Source organism: Larus michahellis, chromosome 3 (genome assembly GCF_964199755.1).
Source record: "Larus michahellis chromosome 3, bLarMic1.1, whole genome shotgun sequence".
Taxonomy (NCBI): domain Eukaryota; kingdom Metazoa; phylum Chordata; class Aves; order Charadriiformes; family Laridae; genus Larus; species Larus michahellis.
In genome coordinates, this window is record NC_133898.1 from 40,784,693 (window position 1) to 40,807,460 (window position 22,768).

The window sequence follows — 22,768 nt, forward strand, 5'->3', positions numbered from 1 at the left end:
CTCCCCGGAAGAAAGACTTTGAGGTGCTGGAGTGTGTCCAGAGAAGGGCAGTGAAGCTGGTGAGGGGTCTGGAGCACAAGTCTTAATGAGGAGCGGCTGAGGGAGCTGGGATTGTTTAGCCTGGAGAAAAGGAGGCTAAGGGGAAACCCTATCGCTCTCTACAACTACCTGAAAGGAGGTTGTAGAGAAGTGGGGATTGGGCTCTTCTCCCAAGTTACAAGCAATAGGACAAGAGGAAATGGCCTCAAGTTACGCCAGGGGAAGTCTAGACTGGATATTAGGAAAAATTTTTACGCAGAAAGAAAGAGTTATTAAGCACTGGAACAGGCTGCCCAGGGAAGTGGTTGAGGCACCATCCCTGGAGGTATTTAAAGGACAGGTAGACAGTGCTTAGAGATATAGTTTAATGATGGTTTTTGTCAGAGTTAGGTTGATGGTTGGACTAGATGATCTGAAAGGTCCCTTCCAAACAAGGTAATTCTATGATTACTCATTACATTACTCATAAACATGCTGTGCCTTTAACACTCAAAAGGACTGTCATGAGCACTGACTTAAAGCACTTAAGGGAAAGCCTGGCCCCAGAAATACTATCCTCGCTACAGGCCTGATGGATCTCTAGTTTTAGGTTACCATCTATCACCTGATAGATATGAAGTATGAGAAAGGAAGCTGTTTAAGGGGTCATGGTAGAAGTGAAGCAGAGATAAGAATTAATGGTTGCCCCTTCCCTCCAAAAGCACGATAACGCTGAAGCATTAATGTGTCAGCAGCCTGATACCCCATTAGGAGTAGAATATTTCAGCTTCCCCTTAAAACTGACTAGCCATTAAAGTGAATCATTCTCATGCACAGTTTCATCTCGTCCTTGCTCAACCCCTCATCAGTATCAGAGCTGCTAAAATATGGACAGCCCTGCATTTTGCATCTACTTACACATATTTAGCCACCAGAAGCTTTTTCATGCAAGCCTCTGCGACAAAGATGCTGAAGAGGGCAAGTAATGAATTTTTTAAAAAACTCTTTGATAGACAATTGGTATGCTATGCAGAAACGGCAATTCATAAATCCTAAAAAAATCAGGGGATACGTGTTCTGAATAAAGGGTAGTATCATACAGTAAGTACTTCAAAAAAGTTTAATTTTGGAGATTCACTTGGTATCTTCAATGCTATGGAAAATTTTTGTCTTTGGATCTCTTTTCTCTATCAGTAAAAAGGGGATAAAAAAATCACTACATTAATTCATTAATTTTCACAACTCATTTACGTTTGTGAAGCATTTAAGAGGAAATAATTTGCAGCCAGTAGAGTTTAGATGATGCATGCTAAATAAGGTAATGAGGTCATGCTATCTAATGAGGATTAAAGAACCACCACCCATTGAGCATTATGCCTCTCATGCACTGAAAAAGAAGGTCCTGTGAAAGAAACTGATTATACCTTGGTCCTGTGAAAGAAACTGATTACACCTTAATGCCTCATGACAAGCCTTCTTTGTTGGTTAAATTTCATGATTACTATGTGTATTTGCAACATGCAAGGACAATTACTTAATCAAATACTTTCGAATTATTTTTGCTCTTTATTCAAATGACAACTCTGCAGAAGGCAGACTACAATGAAAGCATGGAGATTATTTTATTTTTTATACTTAAAACTCTTACTGCTTCTCAGTGGTAATTACTCTGCTGCTAAACTTACCTCTGCCTGGTTGGGACTCGAGTTGGGCACTCTTGGTGCATGGTGGCTTAGAGCAGACAGACAAGCAAGGATAAGGTGTATCGCCCCAATCTCCAGTGCCATCCGCCTAAGCAGTACTCCATCATCAGTAGTCAATGGTGTAGTGCTGAACAAACTACGCAACACATGGAAAGGCAGAGTTGGAAGCACGTTTGCTGAAGGGGACTGCAGGATATGACCTAGATTGAAGAAGAAAAATATCAAAACCACATTTTCTTTCAATAGTTCACTTCAGCCTGTTAATCTCTGCAATGGTTTATAAACAACACCCACAGAAATATACTAAGCACTTGAGCATTCGCATAAAGTAAGCTATCTAATGTCAGGCTTCTCTTCACAAAACCTTTTCAGCAGGAGAAGAGTATAGAAGAAAGAACGTTTCTTTATTTCCTTTACGGATTTGGTTAAAAACCAAAGTTATAAAATCTGATTCACCATTTCCAGGGAGAAAACTTAGTTTGTGGGTATACTTCTGTATTTGACTACATTCAGTTCGTATTTCTGAATGAGGAAACAAAGGTGGTTCGGACTAATTTAATTAATGTATTTATTTATTAAAACATTCCAACTACAGGCAATTAAAGAATGCACATGGTCAGTTAATAGCAGCTCAGTGGACAAGGAGCTGTAGTTTATCATGATGTAGGAATTTTTTTTCATATTCGTGTCCCCAAAGTGGGAATTAAGTCACTGACACAACCCAAGCTGTGATGCCATTCAAGTTGAATACACGGTGAAATACTAACATAATTCTAATTAGATGAGATGAATGTTTTAATTTTGTAATAGAATTATTTTAAATTTTTAATCCTTTTGCATTATTAGCAAAAATTACTAATTTTAAAAGCCACATTTCAAATAACAGAGTGAAGTGACGTATTAATGCAATGTCCTCAGATTTGGGAAACTGTCTCAGTTTCTTCTGAATTTAACAATGCATTTCACATTCCTTCCCCTGTGCATATGTAAATAGAGATGTTTGACAACTGAAAACACTTCAAAATAGCCAACTTTGCTCAGAAGTTTGCTTCTTATTTTAAATATATTTATATTATTTTCTCCCTCATTTTTAGAGTTTATCAGCTATATAATAATCCAGAGGTCTAAACTGAAACACATGACAAATATGTATGTCTATATTTGTATGCGTATGTATATGTATCTATACACACACATGCATGCACACATGAGTTAATTCATATCTATCTGATACTCTTTGTAAAGACAGTTAGAAGAAGGAGGCAAAAAATCCTCTGACTAGGATCTTCACAAATAAAACTGAACACCTCTGGAAAAAAGCCCATACAATAGACTTCCATAACTGCAGGTATAACCAAATGACAAAGAGACAAAAGAAAAGAAAATCTAAACATTTGCCCATGATTTATTTTAGCAGACAACTGAATCCATGTTTATTCTATAAGACATGGATTTATAATTGCAGCTCTTCATATTATGCAAGAAAGTAAAGAGGTATATGAAAAGATGCGTTTCCAACAGAAAAGGAAAATATTAATGCTTTATTCAGAGAACTGATGTGGACTACTGCGTACAATTGATCCCACATTTGGTAAAGAATTGAATTCAGATTGTTTGGCTTAGGGAATGGAGAAACTGACTGTTTAGTCCAGCAAAAACAAAGGCTAGGAGGGAATACAATTCCTGTCAACAAATGCATCAGAGAAAGCAGAGCTATTTACGCTGAGGAACAATGCTGGCACAATGATAAATGGGCACAACTGGAATATGAATAAGTTTAGCCCGAAAATTAAAGCAGCCCCTACCTATCAGGAAATTATATTCTGGAACTGTATTCCAATAGCAATAGTGGATATGCACACACACAAAAAAGAAAGCAACCCAAATTTTAAAGGTTTGAGTTGGTATCTCTTTGTTGTTTTTTTAATAAAGAGATATAAAATTGTTTCCAGTAGCAAAAATCTGAGGGACTGCATATCCTTCAGTTAATTACTACTCAAATTAGGTGGGACTAAGCAGCCAGACTGAATTTTTGTTACCCAGTTTATTCTTGTCTACTGTCCTGTACCTAAATACAAGAGAAATAAAAACATAAACAGAAGGGAGGGTCAACAAGATTCTTTGTTTCTCACTTGGTCTCATGAGCTACACACTGTCCACCACTCTACAGGCTGCTGAACAGAGATTAACTTCAGTTGATTGCTGCACAGAAAAACCAGCATTCTTTTCAAAGTCATAATGAAAGGAAATATCTTAAAAGTACTAAAACATCTTTCGCATACACTCTTTAGTTTTTCAAAACAAATATTAGAACTACATGCAGAATTCCAGGTTTGTCTGCAAAGACACTGACTACAAATTGTTTCCCTGCTCATCTGTTCATTCATCGAAGAATACCCCGTTTCTCCCTCTGAACTCACACCATACCATTACGGTAAAGCTCCTGCTCAGCTAATTTGATCACTGTGATCTTTAGATCTTTCTCTCCTTTTCTAAAACAGTATTATTTAACAGTTTATTCTACATCTGCTGTAGCTATGCTCCTACCCATATTATTCTGCATTTGGTTGTAGAATTATATGATGTTTTCTCAATTACTTGAGCACACACAGCTACTTAGATTGTTCTGTCTGAGCGTGCTGTCATCTTTAGTGTCATTGGAAGTTTTATCAGCTGTTATTTTACATTTACTCTGACATTTGGATGAGAACACTTGAATACCCATGACTGTGACAAAACTTTGCCAGACAGAATTTAATATTTAGGGACAACAGACTATCAAAGATGCTAGCAACACAGTTCTGCACAAATCAATTCTAACTTCCTGATAAAAGCATTACAGTGTAAATAAATTTAAGTAAAATGATCTAGTCGTGGTCTACAAAGAAACATAGTAATTGCAGCACATACTTCCTTCACCATCATCTGTAACTCCCAACACCAATCTCAACAGACACTGAGCATGTTTCCGTTCTTTTAGCAGCACCTCAGCATAGCCCGGGAGACGAAGAAATAAACCAAAGGCAGCCAAAGAATGCGCGGGTATGGGAGACATAGTCTGAACTGTTGACTTGATCGGTGGAGGTTCTGCAGCAATTGTTTCTGGTGCTTCATACACCAATTCCCCCGATTGTTCAATGGTAACCCATTCAAACTGATCGCTGTCCTTCTGCTTTTCCTGTGTGGTCGATGTAACCACTGGAGTGCTCACCTTAAGCAACAAAAAAAAACAAAAAAAATTTGGTAGTCATTCAGTTAATCACCTAGGCAAAAATTTTGTTGCAGTTAGGATCTAAAGGACATACAATCTTAATACAGGACACCATTAAAAAGTCACATGAAATACACCACCCTTTACAGATACAGGTACCAGGGTAAATGGCTAAAAAGGGCGTACTTGGTGCATTTTCAATACACTCCTAGAAAGTCCCACCTATACCAGCGAGCAACTATATTTTGCCACCTAAAATCCTCAGTTAAAAACGTGTTGCTTAAAATCTAGAGGAACAGGAGACATACATTACACAGACATAAACAATATGAAGATCAGCATATATATCAGACTGTTAAATAAGAAACGGCCCTTTTAATTTTAACATTAAATAGTGTGAACTCAAGTGGTTAATTTTTAATTACATATTGCAAAAAGGAGAACAATTACAATACCTGTAAAAACTAAGAAGAAATTTGGGTATCTTAACATGCTCCTTTCAGGCTTTTGATTGATTGACAGGCTTTATTATTATTATACTTTAACACAACAGTCTGTAGCTCTATTTTACAAACTAACGCTGCACAGAGGACTAAGCAGCCACGTATTATGACGGCAATCAGAATCTAAGATGGATAACAGTTGTACAATCCCCCAGGAAAGAGTTAAAATGAAGGTATGACACCCAGGTCCCTCTCATCAGATGAACTTATGCAATCATATTTAAAATTTTAGTATTTATCACCAGACTGATCTAAGCTGGAAAAGATTAATCTGAAAAGCCCTTCCAGAATTTATCCAGAATACCAAATTCCTAATTAAAAGTCAAAGCCATGTTTAGCTGCATTTATTCCAATCATCTACACATTAAGAGAATAATTAGGCAAATCTTAAAATACAGAATTTAGAGAATCAGAATTATCAGTGACAGAGAAATATAAAATTAAGGAATGAAGAGTCTGGAGAATTCATCAGCCGTCACTCTGAATCTTTGGAATCATTGTACTTAATTTGTTTTTACAGATCATGGAATTCTTATTCATCATTTGAATACAAACTTATATCTCAAGCTAAAAGACTATGAAAAGAAAGTAACTTCCCAGGACTATAGAAAAAGGAGGAAAAAAAGGGATGAAATTTCTCACGGTCATAAGTTGCCTTTTGTCTGTTGCAGAATCTCACGAATCAGTCGTCTTCAATACAGAGTACGTTACCTCTCTCGGATTTCAAAATACAATAATTGCTTAAGCAAACACATTTCCTTACCTTTTATTTTTTGAACAGGCTTGATACTAGACTTCTAAAACATCTTTGCAGAACTATTTACAAAGGATTCATACTAATTACCCAGTTTCACTACAGGGTTCCTATGCCTGCCATAGTTTTGCAGTCAGGGTACTGAACAATACCCTTAACTCATAACTAACTTAATTTCAAAGGGAACAGACATGCACAATCTTTCCTACTAGGAGTATCAGCCAAAAAATTTTTTAAAAAAACCAACAAACCCACAACCAAATAGAATTTGAATAATTCACAGGTTATTTTTTTACTCAAGCAGCCTATAACGCGTGCAGGGAAGCAGGATGTATAGCTGAACTGGGCTGTGGAGTTAAGCACTCGCCTATTTTAAAGCAGCTTCGACAAGTAACCGAGATTGTCAAACTGAACCATGGAGAAATAAGAGGAAAATACTGCCCTTAAACAAATAAACAAAACACTCTTAGCATGTTTTTGTACACTGATTTTTTTCACTCACTTGCTGAATTACGTCGGGATAAAGCATAGGGAGTCTCTCTGCAATGAGGGCCAATCCACCCATTCCTGCAAAAACTTGCAGTGGAGACTGAATGGGACAGGTTTCAAGAAGCGATTCATCTAGGACTGCGTCCATGCACTCATCCCCAGGACTGATGGCTTCATCTTCAGGGCAAGGTCCCAGTAAATCTGCATGTTCTACATAAACACGGAGGTAAAAGAAATTAATACATCATGATCAATACTGTGTTTGTTTCTTCGTCCTCGCTTAAAGGTGTACTTCAAAAGTAGCAGTTCCTTCTTAGGCAAAACCTGAGTCGAGAACCTGAAATGAATGAGTAGACAAATATCAAAAGAAAATAAAAGTATTCGTGGTACCTTTTGTCAATGATGTCAGATCCATGTCATAATTTGGGGTTATTTATACAGGGTTACATGTTAATTATTATAATTTTATGTTTTATTAGAATATGACCTATGCCTTCAAAATTTTGTTAACTTTGGAAGTATATTTTTAAACATTGTCTTTCATCTAGGAGATAAGAGTAGGTTTGCTACTCTCTGATAGAGAGTTCACAGTTGAAAAGAAAGATGACCTCCTCCCAGTTTTACTAAGCACTGTAGTATCTTGTGCAATGGACAAAAACCTGATCATTTTATACAATGATGCACACAAGCTGTATACACAGACCCCTAGCACAATGCACTGTGCTGAAAATTAACCCTCTTCTTGTTACCACAGGCAAACTTCACAGTGTATATTCAATTTATTTCATCTAAAGAATTTGCATTGCAGATTATGTTGTTAAATACTATAACACAGTGGGCCTCAAAACCTTCACAGTATACGCACATTAAAAGGCAGCATGTATCAAGTGGTTTCAGTATCTCTTCGCTGTGAGCACCCTGACACCCAGCTGAAAATCCATGATTATATTTAAAATCTTTACACGGACACACACTATCATTTAGTATATACTTGTAAAAACACGGAAGCACATTAAAGCATAATTCATGCACCTACCAAAATGAACTTTTATTTAAAAAAAAAAGTTTTAGCCACAGATACCATATCTTTTAAAACCTTTTCTTCCCTAATTTGAAAGGGAAGGGAAAGGAATAGGAAACAGCAGGTCTTCCCCCATCCTAATTCTGAACTTCTAAATGTGCAAGAAGCACCAGGTTACAAGAACATCATGGATATGTTGTGTGAGGAGCACATCGCTATGGAGCAATGTGGTCAAAGTATCAGATTTAATAAGGTCAAATCAGGGATATGTAGAAGTATGTACATCAATTCTCCTTAATTCAACCTCAAGTACTGCGAGAAACAGAAAAGGTCAATATGCTTCCCAAGCAGGATAATCCTTGTCAGAAAGAGCCCAAACATAACACTTTGAGTACACACAGCTTTAATGTCTACTGTTCGTAAGGATACAGACAGAAGCCACCTCTGTGGAAATTTTCCCTGTCACCACAGATAGTGGACAAGGATGTCTGCAAACATGCTGGTCTCATCAAAGGACCACCTTCCGTCAGTCTTGTGGAGGACTAGGCTAGGCTGAACATGATTTACAGTTCGATTGCTTGCAACGACATGAATTGATCAGACCATGCGAAAGGTTAGACTTCCTTAATAAGGAAAATTTCAAAATAAAGATTTTGAAGGAAGACTAGCCCTTCTGTTTTACACTGTTTTACAGTGTGAAAAGCTGTAAGCTTTCCTGAAGAAAGAAAACAAGAAACTAGACACACACAGATATTCAGAATGCACAGAAAAATCTCTAAGGTCAAATGCTTCTCTGCAAAAGACGTTATCAGTGAGTAAGAGTATAGGCAGACCTTTTATTATGTAGCAAATATAATGCTACTCCTTTCACATCTTAAGTATTGTTGCAAGGAGTTACACAAGTATGGTTCCACAGCGCTCGCTTTTGTTAATCTCCTTATAACCCAGTTTAAACCATTTCACCTCCATGAATGTTCTGCAAGGTTTCAGTGAAGTAGTGCACTTCAGCTATGGAGAACTGCTGATCTCAAAGGCATTGAAGCACACAGGAAAAAATATAAATAAATGACACTTTTCCTCAAATACAGTAGTAGTAAATGCAGCTCTGGAGACACCATGTGAAGCTATAAAATCTATCCACCACATATTAAAAAAAGTCTACCTTAAGTCGCAAGTAAGGAAATACTGACATGTAAGAATGATTTCTATAGATATTAAAAACTAGTCATGAAAAAGCAGTAGCACTAACCTTTGTAACTGATGAGTGGTGGCTGTGAGACACCTGAATGTAACTAATATTGTGCTGTACAGCAGCACAGATCAATGGATTTCTAATGACAAATTCAAATTTTCAAAAGCATTAGTCTCAAGTTAAGTTAAAAAACAGCCTTGTAACTTTTATTAAAAGTTCAAAGAGGACCTTCATGTTTTCATATGCAACTCTACTACTAAACTGAACCTCCTCTAATAATTTTTGAGTTTCATTCAAATAGAAAAATATTTATTATATGTTTAGATTTTAACTAAAACAGCAAAACAAAACAAAAATATTATTTGAAAGAGAAAGGCCTCACAATAGCATGCGAGATCTGTATATCCAGCCACTATATGGAGACATAAAATACTTAGCTCAGACCGGATAGCAAGAAAACAGACTTTTTTCTTTTTCAACTCTTTCTGTTTCTTATCTTTTCTAGAAGGAGGTGGATCTATCGAGTGAACAGTTTTTACAAGAAGCCCCTGTCTTAAAACAGCCGAATGATTAACTTTGTAATTCCATGCTGTGTCAGTGGGCTGGTGATCAGCAGATTGCCTTAGCTTAATTTCAAGGTCCCATCCCTCTAAGTCCTTCCCTAAAGGAATGATATAAAAATATGTCAAAACAGATTCCTGGGATACAGCTCCTCCCTCCCCTTTCCCCAGCACTATGAGTAAGTAGACAGCAAGTGACTAGAAAAAAACCTTAGCAAGAAACAGACCATATTAGAAAATGTCAAAAATAATGTTTTAAAAAGCTAGAGTTACAAGTCCTGCTTAGATGGTCTTGAGAATAATTCTCATTTTCAATGAAGCATTTAAGTACCCAAGTTCCCACAATAAAAAATTTCACGGGCTTCTATAACTCATACGGTTTCAAACAGCTTCTGCATTACTGAATCTGCCCTGGTTATCAGCACAAACACTTACTACAGAGAAGTGGTATACATGTCAAGAAATAAAATACACAGTATCTATACAATCATATACAACACTATAATGAAAACAGAAAAGTGAAACCAGAACAACCATATTGGTGCATCTTACAGATACAACCTAAAGCCAGGCAATGAATTTGTTCTTCATCACTAAGTTTAGCACTTGGCTCAGGAACATCACCCAAGAGAATACAGAAAACCGCTGTTTCTTCCCAAGAAAATCAAAAACAGTTTTGTCCAAAATAAATTCATTTTAAAAAGGAAGATACCAAAAAAGTAAGAACACTCACCTTTTTCTGTATGAAGACGTTTAAATGAGTCTGTTTTCGATAAGCTTGGATCTGAGATGACTTTGGAACCAAGCTTAACTGTCAAATCTATTGATCGGTATCCTTGAGGGAGTTTACGGTCATACAGCAGAGTCAGAAGCTGGGCAAGTGTCATTTCAGCTGGTAACGGTTGGCCTAAACAACAATGGCATTGAGTCAGAGAGGAAAATTATGATTAGGTTATTTTAACATACATGTCCAGGTGCTGTTCATTACTTGTACCACAGATGCCAAGTAGACTAAATATTATCTGGCTCCAAACCAAGGCCTTAATTTTAACATTTGTTCTCTTGGGAAAAGGGGCCCCATCAGTTTGGAACCAACTATCAAAGAACTATGCCAACATTCCCTAAGGCAGCTTTGTGCTACGAGCCCAAGCACTTGGCATATTCGACAGATGGCTAAGGCTGTAATTTGATGTTCATTTTAAGCCTGTCCCCTACTTTCAAACACCACCCCTGCATCACACTTGAATTGTGGTGGCATAAAGGTGTGTGACCATGAAGTGGAAAAAAATGGAAACCAAAGAAACCTGCAATTCTTTTTCAGTCATATTAGTCCCAAGCACCCTCACTACTCTGGTCTTGGGACACAACTCAGCGAGAAGAAATGAATGGCATTGCCAGGAATACTTTTCTCAGCATCAGCAAAGACTTGAAATGCACACGCAATACAGCCCAAACCGATCACTGGAATCAAGATTTTGGCCACTCTGTTGTTTACAAAGAATATGTTCTTCCCTGAAATTACAAGTTACTCTCAAGGCAAAACAATTTTTTCCCTGATAACAAGTAGACTTACATATAAAGTGAATTGCTTTATAGTTGGATCATATAATACACTTAGCATGCCCGTTTCACCGTGACTGTGCTTAATCAAGTAACACAAGTTCCAGAAAGGTCGTTAGTTTCTGTTTCTTCAATAGAAAATGGTGTCTTAAGAAATGAAAATTAAAAATATCTCCCATCGTGCAAGTGAAGAAGTTTCTGCCCTTTTCTTTCCATCACCAATTCCGCTTTCCATGGCTTCTTTTTTTGTAACAACTGGCTGTTGCGCAAGATGTGTGATCAACCAGTGCAGAATGCTCTACCTTACCATTAGTGGACAGTCAACCTTTACCAGCTAGGTACTAAAACAGGCACCGAGTTTTGATCTCCTTTCCAAAATAGCAGCATTAACTGTATCAATTTTAGCTATTTAAATTCAAGTATATGATACCTCTAACAATTGTTGGAGGATAGTCTCAAAACCAACAATTTTGTAGCGAGTTCCAAAATTAGATTTTTATTGGGTGAAAACGGTCAGAAGTTTATGGAATTAAGTGGTTCCTTATTTTTATACTATAAAACAGGTAAGAAGCTCTTCCACATAATATAAAGTGTTTCACCCATGTTCCTGTTCTTTATCACTGATCTAAGGTTAAGAATTCCAGTCACACCAATCTCTCCCTATAGGAGAGAGACCTCTATGCCCCAACTGCAACATTGCCACCAGCTTTTTCCCAATAAAGTGCAAGTACATGTCTGCTATACGTAAAACGTGACTAACTTAAGACATGCTGAATATTCCTGAACTGGCAAGTCAGCCTTCCAGAGAGCAATCCAAGCTGGCTGCCCACTCATAACATCAAATAACAGGGCTCAAATACCAGTTTATTTGGCCTTGCAGGTCAAAGAAAATGTGAGTCAACTTACAAACCCATCCCCCTTTTATTTCTGAGTGAAAGCGGAAATGTTTTTGAGATTTTGTTTAGGAACAAGGAACTAAACTTCAAGGAAATCAGCATAATTCTTATTTTTGTCAAGCCACCATGATGTTATAATGTTCCACTTCCCATTGAAAGCTGTTACCAAACCCAGAAGGGCTCTACATTCAAGATACTCAATAGAAATACAGAAGACGTCCATTAGCATTATATCTACTTTCTGATGACATATCAGCCACTGAAAAAGACCATGATTTTTAAGTTTAAAAAAAGTTATTAAAGTTACCTGGTAGAAGTTTATGGTATAGATGAAAGACTGGAACACTAATGGTCTTGCTGGAAGCTTCTCCTCCTGAGGAAGAGGTACCTACTTTATCTGCCATCACTCTCCCTCGCCTTGACGGTGGACGTGGAGGTGTGGATGAAACAGCTCTTTTTGACTGAGATTTCAAACCTAGTACAGAAGTAAAAAAAACAGTCATTCCCGTATTTACTTACTTCAGCTAGCCAAGATGGAATGTACTTGCTACCTTCAAATATAGCAAAAAAAGTCAAACTTTTCAGCACTGGCAAATTAGATATCAGAATAGCATTCATGTATAAAATACATTTGGATATAATCCCGGCATTTTTACAGTTACAAGGCTCCACACTCTCCTGAGCCCCAAACATAAACCAAACCGTAACTGTACTAGATCGTATCATCCATTAAAAAAAGCAAAAAAATATTCTGGTTCTGCTCTTAAATTTAGTTAAAGAGCCTGCCAAGCAATGGGCCATACAGTAAAACTTTTTTAGGTTGTTTTTGCAATGAAAGCAAGAAAGGCAAAAATTTCTAAAGTGACAGAGATTTCAGCACGCAAAAATAGATAACAACCATTTGTCTGGCCTACGAAGGTGACTTCAGCTGCAGTACTGACAATAGCACATGTGATGAAAGGTGTCTTTAAACATGCTTAAGGTGGCCTAGGTAAAAACCTTTAAAGCACTACATGAAAATTAAAAGACAGAATAGGAACATAAAAGCTTACTGATCTTATACAGCAAGAGTGTCATATTTTGGGACAGATTAAGCTGACTTAAGGTACAGTGAAATTATACTACTATCACTTACCCTTCTATGCAGGTGACAGAGCAAGGAAAAAAGCCAGCAGGTCCATACACAAAGACTCATACAACTACCGCCTCATAATCAGCCAAGAGCAGCTGGAAAACTAGCAACATCCATACCTGAAATGCTACAATACACTCTGGTTTCAGCTGATCAGGAGGAGCCGTTATAATATGCAACACATTCTCCAATAATCTCAGTATACTAAACTAGCTTGTCTCAGGAATACCAGGCTCCAAATACCATCTCTACTCTTTATTAATTTTACCAATAAGGAACAAGTTAAACGCTGGCTGCATGAGGCTCTGAGGACACTAAAAAAACTCAGAATATGTAAGATGACAAAGACAAAAGAAGACAAGATTTCACAAACGGGTCCATAAAACCAAATAAAAATGAATTAAGTTTAAATGTAAATTGATCTACCGAACTGGAGAAAATACAAGGAAAAATAAGAAAAAACTTAATTCTGCTTCTTTCTAAATAGGGAATGGGCTACATCAGGCACTATGATCAGAGATGCAACTGGGATGAGACATGGCTGACCGTGCTATACCCTGTCTTCAAGGCTGGTATATTACTTTTTTTCTTCACAGATTCTTTATTCATGTCTTAACCCTTCACTTGGGCCTATTAATATTTTAGATCTGACCCACTTGAACCAGCAGCTACTGCAAATATCTTTCCAGATAAAGATGCGGTAATTAAAAATCAGCTGTGTTGCTTTAAATATATACCAAGATCCATGAAACTGCTGTGCTATTCAACACTTGAGTTTAGAGTTCTATCTACATCTAAAAACCTGAAATAAAAAGCTTAAGAAGTATTGGTGCCAGAAGTCAAAGGAAATCAGCATCTCTTCTTATGCTTCATGAAGTGTAAAAGAAATTGAGGTAGCTCAATGAAGGCAGAAAGCTAGATAGGAAAAGGGTAGTTTGAAGTTCACTAATCTCTCTCTCACAAACACACCAGAACTTCAAACCAAAAGACTAATGACCTCCACAGCCATCATCTGAGCAGTAGTCATCTCGTACCACTGCAAAATAACTATGGTCAATCTACAACCTCCACATCAGCTTGGGAGGAAAAGGGTTTATATGAATGATTTCAGAAGGATCTTCACATTAGTTTTCAGAAGGCAAATGCTTTGGAAGAAAATCCTGTATGTGTAGTTTCCAAGTGGAATAATATGGTTTTATGCTTACATCTCCATCTGACAGTTTTTAGCAGAGTACAACCAGTTGTTATGCAAAGTATATGAACCCTTGTATTTCCAAAGCATATTGTGGGAGTAGGTGATCACACTCTGATGCACCAACCACTGCAAAAAGGTAGAGGTAGTAACACCCATACCACAGTAATACTACATAAATACTAATATATCGTCACATAATCCATGCTCCAGGTGTGTTTCTATAAAATCCTGTAAAACGCACTAGCAACAGCAATGTCTGAAAGATCCTTTTCAGAAAGTGGAATTAAAAAAAACATACCAGAAGCAACAACAACACTATAATTGTCCTGAAATCCATTTTCTGCTTTAACTTTTTCTTTCTCTTCATAGTTCTTTTTTTCTTTATCTTCCTTCTGTTCATTAATTAGCTTAGCTGTGATACTGGGTGTATCTATACAGGGAGAAAAAAGAGGAGAGAAAGGGCTTTCAAGATATCAAGTTGACTTTACTACAGTTTCTAGGCTATTAACAAAGCTATTCTCAACTATTTTAGTGGCTTAGAGTTCCATCCCAGGCAGTAATAGTCTTGTAAATATCCATAAATTAAGGCATCATGATAATTCTGGTCCTCTCTTCCCCCAAAAATCTGTCCTCTGACAATTTAAAACTGTAACAACTTAAACCCATTACCTGATGAGTCAAACGTATTCATGTTAAAGCACCACTGCAACCAACCAAAAATGAGATTAAGCAAAATAAACAAGAAGAAAAACAAAAAAAAAAACACCAATCAAAAAAAAATCCTAACAAAACAACAAGAAAAAACCAAACCCCAAATCCAGAACTTTTTCAAGGACACCTGCAGACTTATTTAAATAAATTGTTGTATTTAGGTCTGTGTGTCTAGTGTTATACTGACTCAATTTCAGAACTGGCAAGTATGATTGTTCCTTTGAAACTGGAATATGTCTAAAATACATTACACATCCAAACCTTGTGCTGTTTGCTTAAATGAGTATTAGATTACTGCAGTTCAACCGGTTTGATTCAACCGCTAGCGTAGATCACAAATATCAGCAAGCAACTATCAAATCATTGATTACTGGTGACAATGGATCATTTCACACCTTGTAAGGTACAACACCAGCACCAAAAATGGCTAAATAATTCTCTAATTGCTTCTGAGTAGTAACTTGTTTCCACATAGCCACAGCAGCCTTAAGATATAATCAAAGACTCAAGACCTGGAAGTACCCTCCCGTTACTTTTAACTGTATATCACCAGTGGATGAAGTGCTGAAAGAGATATGGTTTAACCTGCTTGGAAATATATTATTATTTGTGCCTGAAGACATTGGTTATGTCTGTGTTAAAGTAGTGCAGACGAAAAGAAGATAGTGTGAAATTGCTGCTACTCAGGACCCAACGTTCACACACACGCTATATATATTTATTTTAGACTGTGTGCTTGCTTTTTTAAAAATTCTCATTATTATTTTAAACTTCAGAGTTGCCCTAGTTTGGTCCCATGGACTGAATGCCCATATATATGGCTGAAGAATTTAGAAGCCATTAATAAAATTAGTAAGGAAGCTTAAGCAATGGTATTATTAGTACTCAGGTAATACCCAGATTTGTCGTTCAATTTTCCTGACCAGCCAAGACCAGTAACTTAAGATAAGATGGATGAAATACAAAACAACTGGTACTCATCCTAGACAATCCTATCTGCAGTGATACAGCACATTTTCTTCCTATGGTGAAGGGATGTGAGCAGCAGATTTAGCAATAATTTTAGACACCCCCCGCCCCACTTTTTTTTAAAGGCTGGGAGAAAAAACTATGAAATGAACATGCTTATTGTGATTTATTTTTGCGGTATGACACAATCAACTTGAGACATTAGCACCATAGTTAAGAAAAAAGAAGTTAAGCCAAGGGACAGCCTCTGACACAGGATCTTCATGACTTCCTATTGCTGCAGTGGTGACAGTCTTTTCTTCCTTTCCACCCCCTTCTCTCTCCCTGTCACCCCACACGGGTTACTCCTCAGTCAAATCTTCCTTACTGTGTCCTAACCGTGGAATTCATGGAATGGTATACAAGCATGACAAAGCTTTTAATACAATCAGAGAAATCACATTAGATGAAGGATGAAAACAGAAAAGAACCCAAACTTTTCCAGAATTAATTCTTCCAATTTAAAATAAGAGTTAAGCTGAGGAATACCAATTCCGTAGCAAACCACAAAGTTACGGTGCCCTACAAAGTCAGCAGCTGATCAATTTCAATTACAGGCATTACAGTACACCACATCATCACATTCCCCTGCCCAGTCCCTATGAGCACTGGCTATCAAGCTGACTACAATACACCACTAAGGCAGCTATTCAGTACAGTTTATGTCACTGCTCAACAACTGATCCCTGCCTCCTACGGGGTGACCACCCCACCCGTTACAGAAATTCTGACCATAAATTGTACGAGGATCTAAAAAACCTTGGTCACACTCCACACATGACCGTGCCTGGACAGTCAATGAATACAGAACTCTACCAGAAATAGTAGATTATTCCCTGATAAATAAGCGTCAAATATTTTTCTAGGCTTTACTATTTTTTTAATTAAAATCCCAAAGCACATGTTCTGTCTAGTGTTCTGCCAAATATCTTTTTAGTACTTTATCACCTTGTTAGATAACATACTTACTGCTCTAATGAATTTATTAACAATTTTGATGTAAAGATCTTCAGTAGATATAATAAGGCAATAGTTCCTCTGAACTCCACGAAGATACGCTTCAGAAATTAAAGTTGATCTGCACTGAGTTCCAAAAAATTACACATACAAATATATCTACATCAAGAACATACAAACCTAGTCAGGTATGTGTGCAGCTAGGGCACACACTTCAGTGCACATCTGCAAAATGGCAAAATCATAACTGCCGTGATGATCCTTAACTTTGCTATTACTAAGAACCACGTATTAAGAGTAAAGAGGATGTGCTGGGTTTTTTTTTGTTTGTTTGTTTGTTTTTTAATTAGACTTGCTTAAAAATGATTTTTGATGTAACGAGACCTACCAAATTTCCCTCTATTTCTTACCTGAGGAGAATCAACTTGCATCTTGCTGGTTTTACCTAGAGAGCTCTAGCATGGATGCAACACCCTTAGTACGCATTCTACTCTAACTACATTTAAAAAAAGATCACTAACTTTAACCTTTAACATACAGCTCTATTTTCTGAAGTACTGAATAAACACTAAAGTTCAAGGTGGGATTAATTTTAAGATTAAGACATCTACCATTCAGGTGTCAAAACTTGTATTATGGTCTGCGGAGACCTGATCAACAGAGCTCCCTACAGGGCGGTTCATCTCTCCATGTATGTTCAAGCAGTGTAATTGAAAGTCCTGAACTTCAAAAAAAAACCCTAACAAATAAATTCTTGCCTTGACATTATCCTCTCATTGTATATATTTTTTAAATCTATCTCTAAAAGTGAATTATGGTTTTCAATCTCCATTTAGTGAGCAAATTCACATGTTCAGGCAAAGGCATAACCACAGAAATTAGATGGAGCCTTCATTGATGCCCTTTTCATAGCAACACAATTTCACCTCCATCTTGAGATAAACTTAAGTTCCCGGATATTTAATTGACATAATTTGGGAATATTTAGGTGACTGGATGAAAGACAGGGCATTTTAAAGACAGATATTTGCAGCGTCTTTTGTACGGTCTTGCAAATATCTCAAGAGATTTGAGAACACATTAATATTAAAAAGCAAACAAATACCCCCAAAATAACCAACCAACCAACAAGCCCCCATCCAAACAAATAAAGAACGAAACAAAAACCCCACCTTCTCCACCTGAGCTTTATAGAAGGAAAAAATTGTATTTGAGCAATAAAAGTGCATTTTACGTGGAATATATAAGGCATATGCAAAAACTTACAACTTAAACTTTCATATTCTGCAATTACTGATGAACACTGCAAATATATATCTTAGACTTACTTGGTTTATGCAGGTTTTTTTTGGTGTTGTTTTGGGGGCTTTTTTTGAAACTGTATCTTAAAAAACCAAACAAACAAAATATGAACTATTGCAAACTTGCCTGACACACGATCAAGAACCTCCGCTAGTGTTGTTGAGACAGGCAAATGAAGAGTACGAAATTTGTGTCCAGCTCCATACATTGGATGTTGAATTACATGACTAGTAGCATTGATTCTACCTTTGTACAGCTGAATGAGAAAAAAAAAAGAAAAAAGTTGACACTTAACATGATTTTAACATTCAGAAATAAGTTAACACACTAAGTCCTTATAAATTCAACTCAGCAAAGTAAAGTTACATCTTTTGTGTGCTAAAAAGAAAACTGACACGTCCTTCAACTTTGGAGGTATACAATAAAATGCATAAAATAAGGAGTTCAATTTTTTGAAAAGTTAAAAAAAAAAAACAGTTCAATTTTTTAACTCTAAAGAATTTGCTTCAAAGTCTAGAGTATTTTTAGAATCAGAAACACTACAACATATTTGTTAAAAAAAACCCAATCGTTTCATATAGCTGTTTATGTCAGAAAAACTGAGTATCTGCGACTTGCAATGATTTATGAAATTAAAACTTAATTCTGAAAATAAATTAGGAAAATTACAATATACTTAGAGTAGAGAAAGATGTCATTTCCCTATTGCTCTGACTTGAGGATGAAGTTTATTCTAGATTTAATATCTACTTTTTGCTATTATGACAGATAACTAAGTCACTAATAGTTAAAACATTTCAAATATTTTAACATAACATATTTTAGTCTGAGCTCTGTTCATGTTTTCTGTCATTCTTTGCTTGCAGTAACTTTTTACAGCCTTTTTCTGCAATGATAGTGCCACTGGTCCCCTTCCTCCTCTTATCAGGAGAACTGTTTACTAATACTCACATACGGAACCAATTTATCATTGTGCAAGATTATCAAACAAATGTAATGCTTGATGACAATCAGAGTTTAGCTTATAAAACACAGGTTTGGTAAGAAGAGATTAAAGTGAGGATCCAGTCTTTGATGGGTTATGTTGTTGAATATGCTAGAAGTATATTCTGCACATCCACACTATTTTAAAGGTTTCTCTCTGGATGTTAAAATCATCTTCTCCTCTGTAATAAGAGACAGATTGTTTCCTGGTGTTTTTAACAGAAGAAACTCAATTATTTGACAACTACTTTTCAAGATATTTTTTCTGCTTTTACCTGCCTAGTAACATTTTGTGAAAATCTGTTCCATGCAAAACACATTATTAGAGAATTGATGTTACCTTCACGTTACCAATGGCCATGTTAAAAAATCATCTCAGCCAGGTTAAAACAAAACATTTAAATGTTTGCACTAAAACTGTATTTGTTTCTCCATTTCCATTTTGTACTATCTAGCCAGTTTCCCTGTCATATATCTCATGTAGTACTGTACTTCTGAGATGTAGTAAGAACAGCAGAAACCAAAGCAGAAAATAATTTTTCCTTGTTTAATAACTTCTGGTTTTCCTATATTTCTTTATTCAAAGCATTCAATTAAAAGCATAGCACTGCAGTCATTAATTATAATTCTATTTTATGGTGAAGCATGTGGAAGTATAAAAGCATACATCTGCTTTATCGATTAAGTCAAGTATTTGTCACTCAAGAATTTATTCATGGTGTTTTGATTAATGCTGAAGGATCTCTGCCAGTTTTGAAGCATCAAAACTTCGACTGTTCCTCAATGAAACTGATAATGAAGAACTGCTGGAAGGACGAGAACTTGTATCTATATTTGCTGCTAATGCGTAAGGATACTATTAAAGAAGTCTTACATAAGATAAATTTCAGTTGTCAATTCTTTCAGAAGCAATATATTTTCAACAAGATGGCTTTGTCTTAAACAGTGCCTTAAATTTCCTTTTAAAATACCGAGTTACAATTCACCAACACGTTCTTTTCCAAAATTCCGCAATGTGTAGAGTAGGAAAAGCTGCCATCTGACATTTCAAAGTTGAATATACCCAGATTTTTATATTTTTTTTATTAAGGCTAAATTTATTCCATGTTCTCCATACAGTTATTAGAAATTCTTACTGGACACGGGGATTGAAGAAACAAAGTCACTTTCTCATCCTCTAGCATCAGTTGCAAAAAAAGCCTCCTAATAAATCCTGAAATGTTTCCAGAGGTTGGAAGGTTCCCACGCTGAGGAGAGGACTGGAACAATTCACAGAGAACCTGGGAATGCAAAATGACATCAGATTTAAAATATTTCTATATTTAGGTCCATAAAATATAGCTCTACACAGCCATAATAGGCAGTGCCTAAGATCTACCTTCCAGTTATCAAACCAGATCAGAAGTGACCATTGAGGAAAATACTAGCAGCAAATAAGTTTGGTCTTTTTTTTTAAAAAAAAAGTTCAAGACATTGGCTACAGCATCTAAGTAATTGTAAACACATAACTACTCAAAAAGATAAAAAACTGAAGATAAAAGTATTTAGAAAAATAGCTTTCAAATTCCTAAAGCAAAAATTTCCCACTGCATAACGCAGGATTACTACCAGCTACTGATTTTTTTTACTGAAGTCCACCTGTCCCCAGGGCATTGTGATTCTTAAATCTTGAAAAATCTTTTTTTAATTATACTTTTATTCAACTAGGTCTGCAAGGCTAACAAATGTGAGGAAAATAGCTGAATTTGCATTAGAATACCAGATGCAAAGCCATATTCTGCAATAGCCGACATTTCCCTGGTCACAGATTGTGCAGGCTATATACAAAACTTTTCCAGTCAATGACAGATTAAAGTTATTTTAAAGAAAGCTAAAGAAAAATAAAAATGTTTAAAAGTTGGCTGTAGTTATGAATAAAGAAATGAAAACATTTTTTTTCCTCTCTCACCTGTGCCATAAGTCTCTGGTTATTAGGATGGCAAGAAATGCACTGTAAGAAGAAAGCAACTGTTGCATTTTCAATTGCTGTCCGCTGCTGAGTGGTCAACCCTGTTGTTACAGTTGACGAAAGCAAGCTAGATCTTGCGCTGGTCTGTTGTGCTGTCACATTGTGTCCTCCAGAAGTAGCACCAGAATGGCACAACAGAAATAAAAGTGCTGTCCACAATGGATTGACTTCAGAGCCACCCAACCAATCCTTCATCATGTGACTGTTGCCAACGTCTGTCAAAAACCTGAGAACAGGAGCAACCAGGTCTGCCGTGATGGGCATTTTATTAAAGTGCTGCGGAACATGATGCCTCCTGAGCCTGTCCTGGGGGATATCCATTGATTGTGCAGTGCAGTCAGAGCTAGAAGTATGGTTAAAGCAAAAACTAGCAAGACTTCTTACAAGCAGTGAAGGCAAACCTGAGTCCAATAATTGCTTGATAGCTTCAGGAGACTGAGATGAGGCAGCAAGAGTAGCCAGGTGAGACTCTGTTAGTGCAAGAGGGGCTTGTGCGTTTTTAGAGTCATCTGTTAAAGACGAACTAAGGTCCTGCTTTTTGCTGTCATCAGTCATGGACAGTCTGTGTTGACACTGCATTGGAGGAGGAGTAATACCCATCCATCCCATGAGCAAGGAAAAGTAATTTGGGTGGATGTGGCACATTGAGCAAAGCAAACTGTCAACAGCTTTCTTCAAAACCATGTTGCAGGGAAGAGACATGGACCAGTTAAACAGTGACCTGCAGAAGACAGAAAATCACGTCAACACAGTTTGCCACTCATAGTCCCTTTTCTTCATTGGTTCATAAAACATCTTTCTACCTTTACGATTAACTACTGTAGAAGCTGTTGTAAAACACACTGAGCTAAGCTTGAAAGCCTTACTTCCATCACACTCTTTGCAGGACATTCATTACCCAAAAGGCATTCCTCAACCCTATGTCTAAATTTCTTTCATCATACTGTATTTAAAATAGAAATAAGCCGACTTTTTTTGGCATGCTGCACGTGAAAGACAGGATTTCAGTCTTTTGACAGCTGTCACATAATTTCCACATTTTTAGCCAACTGCACCCTCTTCGTGCTTCCACTCCCTAAGCTGCAGCTACTAGGATCACATACACACACTCATTTACATAAAGCTCTCTTAACCCCTTGTAAGAACTAAAAGTATTTTAACATGTTCCCATTTTTTTTAATTTGTTTTATTAAGGTTCTACCTAAAGATGTTCCAAAAAAAAAATGAAAGCAGCAACAATCTTGTTGGTTGAATGATGTTACCCTCGCTATCCTTACTCAACTAGAACTTAGGACACAAGTTAACAACAGAATTATTCCTCAGAGATACTAAAAGCCCATCTATTTTTGAACCCACTTCCATGCAAATACCATGTGCTTGAATGCTAATCCAAGGCACATGAACGCAAAAGCTAATTTAGCTTAAATTATTCAGCTTAAATTTCAGAAGTGGTATTTGTAAAATAGCGAAATCATCATTTCTTCGCATAGACTTGCTCAGAGTAGGTGAAGTATTCAAAAAACCCAACCAATCAGTTTTCTGAACTGCATTCACAGTACTGTAA

The 22,768-nt window shown here is 36.6% G+C and overlaps 1 protein-coding gene across 11 annotated transcripts in view; it reads right to left on the reverse strand.

Moving 5' to 3' along the window:
• Positions 1–22,768, reverse strand: part of BIRC6 (baculoviral IAP repeat containing 6) — a 186,376-nt gene that overhangs the window by 57,318 nt on the left and 106,290 nt on the right. For all 11 annotated transcript variants that reach the window (XM_074579876.1, XM_074579873.1, XM_074579869.1 and 8 more), the window contains 9 exons: positions 21,145–21,925; positions 20,333–20,476; positions 18,339–18,468; positions 14,533–14,664; positions 12,215–12,382; positions 10,185–10,358; positions 6,692–6,888; positions 4,632–4,932; positions 1,704–1,921 (listed from right to left, as the gene is read on the reverse strand). In XM_074579876.1, coding sequence (XP_074435977.1) covers positions 1,704–1,921; positions 4,632–4,932; positions 6,692–6,888; positions 10,185–10,358; positions 12,215–12,382; positions 14,533–14,664; positions 18,339–18,468; positions 20,333–20,476; positions 21,145–21,925 — 2,245 coding nt within the window. The remainder of the gene's footprint in view (positions 1–1,703; positions 1,922–4,631; positions 4,933–6,691; positions 6,889–10,184; positions 10,359–12,214; positions 12,383–14,532; positions 14,665–18,338; positions 18,469–20,332; positions 20,477–21,144; positions 21,926–22,768) is intronic.